Source organism: Chinchilla lanigera, unplaced genomic scaffold (genome assembly GCF_000276665.1).
Source record: "Chinchilla lanigera isolate Chin_1 unplaced genomic scaffold, ChiLan1.0 scaffold00142, whole genome shotgun sequence".
Classification (NCBI taxonomy): Eukaryota; Metazoa; Chordata; class Mammalia; order Rodentia; family Chinchillidae; genus Chinchilla; species Chinchilla lanigera.
In genome coordinates, this window is record NW_004955543.1 from 148,527 (window position 1) to 160,167 (window position 11,641).

General features: G+C 49.7%; 1 protein-coding gene across 2 annotated transcripts in view; it reads left to right on the plus strand.

The window, feature by feature from the left end:
- Tbc1d25 (TBC1 domain family, member 25) overlaps nt 1-5,709 on the plus strand; it is a 26,922-nt gene extending 21,213 nt beyond the window's left edge. For both annotated transcript variants that reach the window (XM_005411261.2, XM_005411262.2), the window contains 3 exons: nt 3,458-3,585; nt 3,730-3,918; nt 4,121-5,709. In XM_005411261.2, the coding sequence (XP_005411318.1) occupies nt 3,458-3,585; nt 3,730-3,918; nt 4,121-5,482 (1,679 nt within the window). In that variant the 3' untranslated portion in view covers nt 5,483-5,709. The remainder of the gene's footprint in view (nt 1-3,457; nt 3,586-3,729; nt 3,919-4,120) is intronic.
- Nucleotides 5,710-11,641: the final 5,932 nt, after the last annotated feature.

Below are 11,641 nucleotides of genomic sequence, written 5' to 3' on the forward strand. Positions count from 1 at the left end.
TCTTTTTGAGACAGGGTCTCCCTATACAATTCAGGCTGGCCTTGAGCTCACTTTGTAGCCTACGCTGGTCTTGAACTCGCAATGATCCTCCTGCCTCAGCCTCCCGAGTGCTGGGATTACAGGCGTGCACCACCATGCCTGGCTGGGCTTGAATTTCTGATCTTCCTGCCTCAGCCTCCCACAGTGCTGGGATTATAGGCTTGTGCCAACACACCTGGATTATCTTTTTCTTTCTAATTTCTGAGTTTCTTCTCTTTTTTCTTTTCTTTCTTTCCTTCTTTCTTTTTATTTTTAATTTTTTTGTCTTTTTGAGATAGAGTTTTGCTGTGCAGTTCAGAGTGGCCTTGAATTCACTTTGTAGCCAACGCTGGCCTCGAACTCACAGACATCCTCCTGCCTCAGCCACCTGAATGCTGAGATTACAGGTGTGCACCACCACATCCAGCCTCTCTTCTTACTTTGAAATATCTTCTCCATTCACAAATTTCCACAAATATTCTCATACATTTTACTCTAACATGTTTATTGTTTTGTTTTTTACATATAAATCTTTGTCAACATTTGACACATGGTCTTTGTTTTGTTTTTAGTTTTTTGGTTTTTTGATACAGGGTCTCACTTTATAGTCCAGGCTGGCTTTGAACTCACTATGTAGCCCAGGCTGGCCTTGAACTTGGAACAATCCTCTTGCCTCAGCCTCCCAAGTGGTAGGATTACTGACACATGGTTTTGCTTCTAAAAATTCTTCAAGATGCATGTGATGCACTTGGGAGGCTGAGGCAAGAGGATTACTGTGAGTTGGAGGCCAGCCTGGGCTACAAAGTGAGCTCAGGGCCAGCCTGAACTGCATAACGTGACCTTGTTTCAAAAAGACAAAGAAAAGATACATGTGATGGTGCACATGCAATAACCCCAGCGTTTGGGAGCCTGAGACAGGAGGATTCCCTTGAGTTCTAGGCCAGCCTGGGCTATATAGTGAGTTGAAGTCTGGCCTGGACTGCATAGTAAGATACTGTCTCAAAAAACCAAAAAAAAAAGAAAAAGAAAATTAAAAATTCTTCAAATAATCAGATCAATTATGCCAACATCATTTACTAAATAACCACCTCTTCTTTTTTTTTAATTTATTTTTTGTCTTTTTTAAACAGGGTCTCACTATGCAGTTCAGGCTGGCCTTGAGCTTACTTTGTAGCCCAGGCTGGTCTCAAACTCAAAACGATCCTCCTGCCTCAGCCTCCCAAGTGCTGGGATTACAGGCATGCACCACCACTCCCGGTGATAACCACCTTATCTGCACTGAGGTGAAATGCTACTTTTGTCACATACTGAGTTCCCATATACACTTGGATTCATTTCTGGTTTCTATTGCAGTCCACCAAATGGCTCTATTTATTTGCTGCTATGCTAAGACCATATTATATTTGCCAGACATAGTGGCACATGCCTGTAATCCCAGCACTCAGGAGGCTGAGGCAGGAGGATCTCTGTTAGTTCAAGAGCAGCCTGGGCTACAAAGTAAGTTCAAGGCCATCCTGCACTACATAGAGAGACCTTGTCTCAAAAAAGGAAAAGACCATACTATATTTACCGCAGTGGTGTTATGGTCAGGGGTTGGAGAGGAACCAAGAGCAAGGAGGGGCTGTCATTAGGCAGTTTTAGGTAACAGAGGTGGTGGCTCAGGCAGGGTGACAAGACAGAAATGAGGTTGAAGTCTGTTTTACATGCCAAAGCTACAGAGTACCCAGGCATGCTGGCTCACACTTGTAATCTCAGCGCTCTGGGAGGCTGAGGCAGGAGGGTTCTAAGTTTAAACTAGTCTTGGTAACATAGTGACTTAGCAAGACCCTGTCAATAAATAAGTAAATAAGAAAGGGCTGGGAATGTAGCTCAGCATGAAGGCCCTAGGTTCAATTTCCAGTACTCTTTGGGAGAAAGTGCAGTGGGCTCCATGCAAGTGCTGCTTGGAGGTGCCATTTGCCTGCAAATAGCAGCAGCTTAAACAAATAGACCGAGATGTGTTTCATGTAATAGAGTTTGAAAGTTGGTCAGCACGTGCTGTTCTTGGCTTAGCTGCCCTGGGTTGTCAGGGCTGGAATCTCTTACAGTTCTCAAACTTGGAGATGTAGCTGAGTGCTAGAGTGGCTGTGTCACGTGCACGACACCCTGGTGCCATTCCCAGACTTCCCTGTGGTAGCGCATGCCTGTAATCCCAGCAGGAAGGTCACCGCCAGCCTGGGCTCCATAGTGAGTTTAAAGCCAGCCTGAACTACATAGTGAAACCCTGTCTCAAAAGAGAGGGAGAGGGACAGGGACAGACTTCTACTGTTTCAAGGGCCAGAACTACCAGGTTCGTTGAACATACCATGGTTTCCTTTGTCTAGTGCATACAATATACCTGTCCCACAAACACTTTAAAATATGTCTGAGCCCTGGAGTAGGCAGGTGAGGTTTTCATGCAGTCCTCGCTAGTTGTTCCAAACCTTTTGGTCACAGTCTGTAAAATGACAACAGTGATGAGTAGCAGCTTCTGTCTTTTTTTTTTTTTTTTTGAGACAGGGTCTTGTTATACAGTCCAGGCTGGCCTTGAACTCACTGTGGAGATCAGGTTGGCTTCAAACTTACAGTGCTCCTCCTGCCTCAGCCTCCTGAGTGCTGCAATTAGAGGCATGTACCACCATGCCCGGCAGCCTTTGCCATTTGCTGGGGGGAGACTATCATAAATGTAAGATCAGGAATTTGGGCTTTCAGGTTTTGGGACTGATCTTGAAATGTTAGTTCTTTTACTCACTAGCTATAGGGTCCTAGGCAAGTATCTTACCCTAACTATACCTGCTTCTTCACGTGAAAGTGCCGATAATAGTAGTACCTGACTGGTAGGACTGATAGGTATTTAAATGAGTTAATATTTGCAAAGGGTTCAGAACAGTTCCTGGCACTCAGCACTGTGGAAGTGTTAGCTGGTATTATTTTTTTTCCTCAATCCATTATTTCTTTTCTTAAAGGTTACCGACCCAGTTGGCCCTTTTTATGTATTTACTTATGTATTCATTCATTTTTAATTTTTTGAGTCAACATCTTGCTATGTTGCCCAGGCTGACCCCGAACTCCTGGGCTCAAGCAATTCCCCTACCTCATGCCCTCCTAAGTAGCTAGAATTATAGGTGCCCCCACCCCAGCTCCCTGGTAATATTATTTCTTATGTTATTGCGAAGCCCTTGACCCACACAGTGCTGAAGTGCTCAATAAAAGTTCCTTTATATCATTAACACAGTAGAGACCACCCAGCCCCTTTGTGAGACATTGCCCAGAACTGCTCATGGTGGATATTTTCTGTGCTTGTAATGGTATGGGAAGGAGGAGTGGGGTCCCTTGTTGCCCTGCAGGCGGCGTGGCTGTGGAGCAGGAGAGCTGCGTCCCTGAGGCCAGGTTCTCACGGCGCTTCACCCTGTGTGCCCAGGCCCACTGCTGGAAGACTGGGACATAATCAGCCCCAAGGATGTCATTGGTTCGGACGTGCTGCTGGCTGAGAAACGCTCATCGCTGACCACAGCTGCCCTGCCCTTCACTCAGTCCATCCTCTCTCAGGTGGGTTCCGGGACCCCGGGGCCCGGCTGTGGTTGGAGGGCAAGGCCAACATGGAACCCCAGTCCCGCACACACTGGTTGGCTTTTGCCACTGGCCACTGGGCTGCCCTGTGAGCTCCTCCCTCCCTGCCCCCTTCCTTCCCAGGTGGGCCGCACCTTGTCTAAAGTCCAGCAGGTGCTGAGCTGGTCGTATGGGGAGGACGTGAAGCCCTTCAAGCCACCCCTGAGCGATGCTGAGTTTCACACATACTTGAACCATGAGGGCCAGCTGTCCCGCCCTGAGGAGCTGCGCCTGCGGATCTACCACGGTGGTGTGGAGCCCTCGCTAAGAAAGGTGAGCCCACATCCCTCGGTCCTGCCCGGCCTCACTGGTGCCTCCAGAGCCGCAGGTGGTGGAGACCTGGGGGAGAGACTCTCTTCCATGGGGGGCTTGGAGTCTGCAGCGGGAGGCAAACATGGCACAAGGAGGGCCCGGGCTGCAGGCGGCGGCTTACCTACAGACCCTCGGCCTTGTCCCGGTCTCACCTCCCTGGCAGGTGGTGTGGCGGTACCTGCTGAACGTGTACCCAGACGGGCTCACGGGCCGCGAGCGGATGGACTACATGAAACGCAAGAGTCATGAGTACGAGCAGCTCAAGAGCGAGTGGGCGCAGCGGGCGAGTCCCGAGGATCTGGAGTTCATCCGCAGCACGGTCCTCAAGGACGTCCTGCGCACCGACCGGGCCCACCCCTACTACGCGGGGCCTGAGGATGGCCCGCACCTGCGGGCGCTGCACGACCTGCTCACCACCTACGCGGTCACCCACCCACAGGTGTCCTACTGCCAGGGCATGAGCGACCTGGCCTCGCCCATCCTTGCCGTCATGGACCACGAGGGCCACGCCTTTGTCTGCTTTTGTGGCATCATGAAGCGCCTAGCTGCCAACTTCCATCCCGATGGCCGCGCCATGGCCACCAAGTTTGCCCACCTCAAGCTGCTACTGCGACACGCTGACCCTGACTTCTACCAGTACCTGCAAGAAGCAGGCGCTGATGACCTTTTCTTTTGTTACCGCTGGTTGCTGCTGGAGCTCAAGCGGGAGTTCGCCTTTGACGATGCCCTTCGCATGCTTGAGGTCACCTGGAGCTCACTGCCCCCTGATCCTCCTGAGCACGAAGTAGAGCTTGTTGGACCCCCCAGCCAAGTGGCAGACACTGGCTTCAGTGGCCACAGGGGGCGGCCTGTGCGACAGAGGCACATGCTGAGGCCTGCTGGCAGCGGGGGAGGCGGTACCTTTGAAGATGCGGTTGACCACTTAGCCAGGTCTGGCCAGGGGCCTGGTGGGGGAGGGCGTCTCCTGAGACAAGCCAGCCTGGATGGCCTCCAGCAACTCAGGGATAACATGGGCCCCCTGAGGAACCCTCGGGCCCAGCTGCCCCACCCTGCTGCCCTCATGAGTTCCAAGTCCCTCTCTGAGCCCTTGCTGAACTCCCCAGACCCACTGCTCTCCTGTTCCCGCCCTGATTCACCATCTTCCTCGTCTCCGCCATCCACCCCCGAGGCCTCCCCGACTGGTGACATGGCCATAGGATCCCCCCTAATGCGAGAGGTAGACTCCCCACGAGACCCTGGGAAGTCCCTGCCACCCCCAGCCCCAGCGGGCCTGCCCCCACCCCAGGAGTTTGGCCGGGGGAACCCATTCATGCTGTTCCTCTGCCTGGCCATCTTGCTGGAGCACCGTGACCACATTATGCGCAATGGGCTGGATTACAACGAGCTGGCCATGCACTTTGACCGCCTGGTGCGGAAACATCACCTGGGGCGGGTCCTGCGCCGGGCCAAGGCGCTCTTTGCTGATTACCTGCAGTCTGAGGTGTGGGACTCAGAGGAGGGCGCTGAAGCCACGGCCCCATCCTGATCAGGCTCCCTCCAGCCTGTCAGTCCTACGGGACTGTCCGTCCTCTGCCCTGAGGGCCTACACTTAAGACCCCATGTCCCTGCCTGCCAGCCCTAGACCTTTGGAGCCTGGGGCCCTCTTTCCCCAGGTTTGAGTGTGCGGGGCTCTGCTTTGGCACTGTCCCATGGAGGCCACAGCCTCTTTCTGTTTTGTTTCTAAACAACTATACTTTGCACACGTGAAGGTCACTGTGGTCTGTGTATTTCTCTGCCCCTCTCCCTGGACTTTGCTGTAGATGGAGTCCCCAGGGGATCTCTACCTCACTGGGCCGAGATACTTCAGCTGCGGGAGGGTGGCTCCTGATTCTTCAGTCGCAGCGAGAGTGGCTGCTGCGAGTCATTTGTGGAAAGTGAGCCTAGGTCAAGGGCTGCTCCAGGAAAGCCTTAGTGTGTGTCTTGGCCTATGTGTCCTCAAATAAGTGTCCATGTGATGGCTGTGAGTCTGATGTTTTTAGGCCAGACCCCACGGGGGTGGCAGAATGGGAAGAGAGTTACGAGTTCATTCCTAGCTCAAAAAAGGGCAAGATTTCACCCAGGGGTGGTGACACACAGCTGTAATTGCCAGAACTCGGGAGGTTGGGGCAGAAGTATTGGTGTGAATTCGAGGCCAGCCTGGGTTACATAATGAGTTCGAGACCAGTCCCAGCCACAGAGGAAGACCCTAACTCAGAAATGGCAGGGGTAATATTTATTATAAAGCAAGGAAGGGCCTGAGAAGTCAGGGCCGGCTTAGAGATGCCGGCCAGCCATCCTTGCCATTCCACACGTGACTGTTTCTAGGATCCAGACCTTGCTGTAGGAGGCTTATGCATCAATGCTGGCAGCCCTGAGCAAGGCCCTCAGCCTGCCATCTTGTCACTTGCTTTGGAGGCAGCTTGAGGGACTGTGGGCTTGCCATGCCTCAGGCCTAAACTGGTTTTTTGGGTACCTGAAGGTACCTGTCTTAGCCATTGTAGCAATAGAAATCACTTATTTGCCTTCTCCATCCCACAACTGTGGACAAACATCCAACACTGATAAAATTAAGGCCCTACTTATTTGGAGGATGCTGGTCACCAGCAGGCCCTTTTCCACACTTACCTTCTCAGAAGGGGGGGTTTTCTCCTAGGCCAGGTGCTGCAAAGCATAGGACCGGTGGCGGTGTGTGACCAGGGTTCAGATTGTGGTCTGGCCGAACCACCTTGTGGCCAGAAGTTGCTGCACTCAGCAACGCTGCCAGAGATTTGGGGGCATCAGGGCAACTGTCTTCTCGTATCTACCCCGGCTTGCCATAAAAAGCTGAGGAGTGAACATGTGAGGAGGTAAAAGATGGGGTCCTTTAAAGAAGTTAACCACTTGTGGCCATGGTGGTGCAGGCCTGTCATCCAGCCTTCTGGGAGACTGAGGCAGGAGGATCACAAGTTTGAGCCCCGCCTGGAGAATGGAGGGACTTAGTGATACCCAGTCTCACAAAAAGCACCCCTGAAAGCCCACTGTCATCCCTCCCCCTGGACTGCAGGGGAAGCTGACCCTCATGAGAGCTCAGTCACCTGAAGGACAGGACAAGAGCACTCTTCCAGGGTGCTCAAACACTGCCTGCCAAGTCCGTGTTATGGATAAAGTGTTCGCACTCCTCTGGGAACCAGTCCACCCCATGGCAGTATCTGGCTTTGTGGGGACCTAAAATGTCCCTTTTGCAGTCCTGCTGACACCCTGTAGGATATGTGAAGCTCAGCTATTTCAAGGACCGGCCAAGTAATTCTGCACACGGCAGCTTAGCACCTTCGAGAGCCACAGTCCTTTCTGTGAAGAGGAAGCTCCAATGGGCAGAAACCTCTACTATCCCTGGACACGTTAGCCCTCTGGTTCCCGCCAAGATGGCAGAGAGTGCAAGCTGCTGGTTCTTTTGCCTGAAACCGAGCTGGAGAAACTGCCGAGGGGAGCTCTGGAGACCTCCAGGAAGTGGCAGGCTGACCAGCTGGTGTGTACAGAGGGGCGGAGGGCAGATGGCCAGGGACAGCAAGTAGAAGGCAGGCTTGGGAAAGTTGCAGGTTCTGGCCCTTGCTCTTTCCTGTGTTGCCTGGGCAAAGCTGCTGCAGGAGTCTTCCAGACCCAGGTACAGGTGTCGAGTGGGAAGGCTTGTGCCAGGGCTGCAAGTGCCCCGCTGGGGTAAGAAATGGGCAGCCAGCGGCGAGCAGTCCTGCAGCTCTCCCTCCAGGCACCAGGGCTGGTAGATTACTCGAAAGGAGTAATCCTGGCACTGGAGAGGTGATCACCTCAGAAGGCACTGTCGGGAGTGGGGATGGCTTTTGTGGTACCTGGTACCACACAGGCTCTGGCTCATCTCCCACGTGGGTCTCTGTGCCTCTGCACTGCAGCCAAGTGAGCAGACGGGTCTGGCCTTAGCCTGTCCTCGCAACATTGTGCCAGCTAGCGAGCTGACAACTTCCAGGCAGTCTGAACTCACCACCTAAATCACTAGATACGGGCTGCATAGCTCCTGCCAGATGTGTGTTACCTACTGCCATGTAACAAATACCCCTGAGCTTAATAGCTTAAAACCACAGGATAGCCGGGTGTGGTGGTGTACACCTATAATCTCAGCACTCAGGAGGCTGAGGCAGGAGGATCATTGTGAGTTCAAGACCAGCCTGGGCTACAAAGTGAGCCAATGGCCAGCCTGAACTGCATAGTGAAACCCTGTCTCAAAAAGATCCCCCCCCAAAAAAAAAAAACCAACCCAAACAACACAGGATTTTACCACCTCACAGTTTTTGAAGGGCAGGAATCTCTTTTGTTTGTTGTTTGTTTGGGAATTGAACTCGACCTTGCACTTACCAGGCAGGCACTGTGCCTCTGAGCTATATCCCTGGCCCAAGGCCAGGAATCTTAACTGAGATCAAAATTGAACCCAGGGATACTCTACCAAGCTCTACTAAGCTACACTCCCAGACCTTTTTTTATTTTCTATTTTGAGACAGGCTTTCACTAAGTTGCCTAGGCTGGCTTTGAACTTGTGATCCCCCTGCCTCAGCCTCCCAGGTAACTGGGATTATAGGTGTGCACCACCATGCCCAGTTTAACTGGGTGGTTTTTTTGGTGCAGTTGCTCCTGAGGTTTCAGTCAAATTGTCAGCAGGATTGTAGTCAGCTGGAGCCCTGATGCAGCTAAAGGACCCACTTTTTTTTTTTTTTTGAGACAGGGTCCCACTGTGTAGTTCAGGCTGGCTTTGAATTCACAGCAATCCTCCTGCCTCAGCCTCCCGAGTGCTAGAATTATAGGCGTGCACCACCACACCCAGCCCTGATGGACCCACTTCTAATGTGGCTACTCAGGGCCACCAGAGGAGGTTTCAGTTTCAAAATTTGTGTTCTAGGCACGCAGGCAAGACCATAAGACAGAAGCCACAACGTCTATTACAATTTAATATCACAAATGACAGATGAAGCCAGACCTGGTGGCACATGCCTGTAACCCCAGCACTTGGTAGGCTAAGGCAAGACAATTGCTTCAAGGCCAGCCTGGGCTACAAAGTGAGTTCAAGGCCTGCCTGAACTACACAGCAAGACCATCTCAAAAAAAAGACAGACGATCATTTCTGCTGCATCTTATTGGTCACACAGACCAGTCCTATTACATGTCAGAGGCCTGCACAGGGGGCTGTACTAGACGCTGGCTGCCACATAATATCTGAAGCAGGAATATAAGGGTGGAGTAATGAAGAACTTTAAGATAACATCTGAATACACAGGAAAAAGGTATTTTATAAAGAGCTTCAAAATGTTAGGTATGAGTATGATGGAAAAAAGAAAAATATATATTGTAAGTGGAAAATATGAAATGAGATGCTATATGCACACCCATGTTTATAGTGGCACAGTTTGTCATAACTAAATCTTGGAAACTGCCCAAATGCCCATCAACCTAGGAACGCATAAAGATGTGGGTAGTTTTTTTAATACAGTGGAGTACTAGTCTGCCATAAAGAAGGATAAACCTGTGCCATTTCTAGGTAATTGGATGTAACTTGAGACCTTACTCTTAAGTGAAATAAATCTGACTCACATGTTTAAATACCGCATTGTTTCTCTGATGTGAGAAACCAAAAGTGTAAATAAGGACCAAAATGTATAATAGATACTGGGAAATGAGGAGGGGAAGAGGGGTTGAAGGGAGGGGAGGGGACTGGGAAAAAAAGCAAGATATATCATGTGCAGGTACAGATTCCCTATGATGAATGTGATCATTATGTCTATCTAAAATGTACCAATAAAAAAAAAAGAAATGAGACCCCACAACTAAGTCCTGAAGGCCTGGGGATGGGCGGCGCTCATTGGTGGAGCACACATGAGGCCTTGGGTTCTAACCCCCAGCACTGAAAGAAAATATGTTTAAAAAGTCCCATGCCCAAGTCCTGGTACAATAGTTACACAAAGATCTAAAATACAGAAACCTCAGCCAGGAATGGTGGTGCATGCCTATAATCCCAGCACTCAGGAGGCTGAGGCAGGAGGGTCGTTGTGAGTTCAAGACCAGCCTGGACTACAAAGTGAGCTCATGGCCAGTCTGAACTGCACAGGGAGACCCTGTCTCAAAAAGACAAAAAATAACATAAAATACAGAGACCTTCATGGGACTAAAACAAAGTCCAACGTGCACACGCACATGAGGAGCTAGAAATGTTAAAAATTAAAGGATGAATGAAAGATTTAACCGACTAGTAAAAAAGCTGCAGAAACCTGAGATGGCAGAAAGCTGAGATGGCCATCCCAAAATAAAATATAATTGAACACTGAGATTAAAAGGACAAAAAGTGACATTACTCATCAACAAGGTAGATAGGTCTTCCATAAACATATATTCCTAAGAGGCCCTGGATAACACATTTTTACATTTTTAATTTGTGGGGGAATTTTTGTTTTGAGGTTTTTTTTTTTTTTTTTTTGAGACAGGGTCTCCCTATGTAGCACAGGCTGACCTCAAACTCACAGTGATCTTCCTGTCTCAGCCCCCCGAGTGCTGGAATTACAGGTATGTACCGCCATGCCCAGTTTAATTTATTCATTTGTTCATTTTTATTCTCTAGTGCACATATTCCCTTCTTTATATCATTTCTTCCATGCCTCAAGCTTTTAGTTTTGTTTCTTTGCCCTTTTTCCAACTTCTGGAGTTCAAGATTTGGATGATCTATTTGTATTTTTTTTTTTGAGACAGGGTCTTGCTATGTAGTTCAGACTGGTCTTGAATTCACTACATAGCACAGGCTGGCCTTGAACTCACATCAATCTTCCTTCCTCAGCCTTCTGAGTGCTGGGATTACAGGCATGCACCACCATACCTGGCCTGGATCGTTTATTATCCAATCTTTCTGCTTTCCTGATATACTATACTCCCAGCTACTCAGCAGCCTGAGGCAGGAGGCACACAAGTTTGAGGCCAGACTGCGCAATTTAGTGAGACCCTATCTTGAAATTTTAAAAAAGTTTTTGTAAGGGCCTGAGGATGTATGTGGCTTGATGCAAAGTCCCTAGCTTCAATCCTAGTAGCCAGGGGGAAAGAAATTTTAAATATGCTCAAACTGATGTAAGAATGAATAGATCTTTTTTTTTTTTTTTTTTGGTACCAGGAATTGAACTCAGGACCTTGCACTTGCCAGGCAGGCGCTTGTGCCACTGAGCTATATTGCCAGCCCAGAATGAATAGAAAAACTTGAATATAACTTTTTTTTTTTACAAAAATGTAAATGATAATCAAAGACATGGCTTTTTTTTTGTTGTTGTTGTTGTTGTTTTGAGACAGTCTGGTATGTAGCCCAGGCTGGCCTTGAACTCAAAGTGAATCTCCTGCCTCCGCCTCCTAAATTCTAGGAGTACAGCATGTACCACCCGCCTGGCTGACACTGCATTTATTGTAACAAAATACATTGGGCTCAGATTTGGATGGTTCTGCAGATTGTAGTTCTTATCAAACTGTCAAGATTTCTTCATTTTTGGCTGGGAGTAGTTGGCACATGCCTGTAATCCTAGCACTCGGGAGGCTGAGCCACAAGGATCACCACAAATTCGAGGCCAGCCTGGGCTACATAGTGAGTCCAAGGACAGCCTGAACTACATAGTGAGACCCTGTCTCAAAAAAAAAAAAA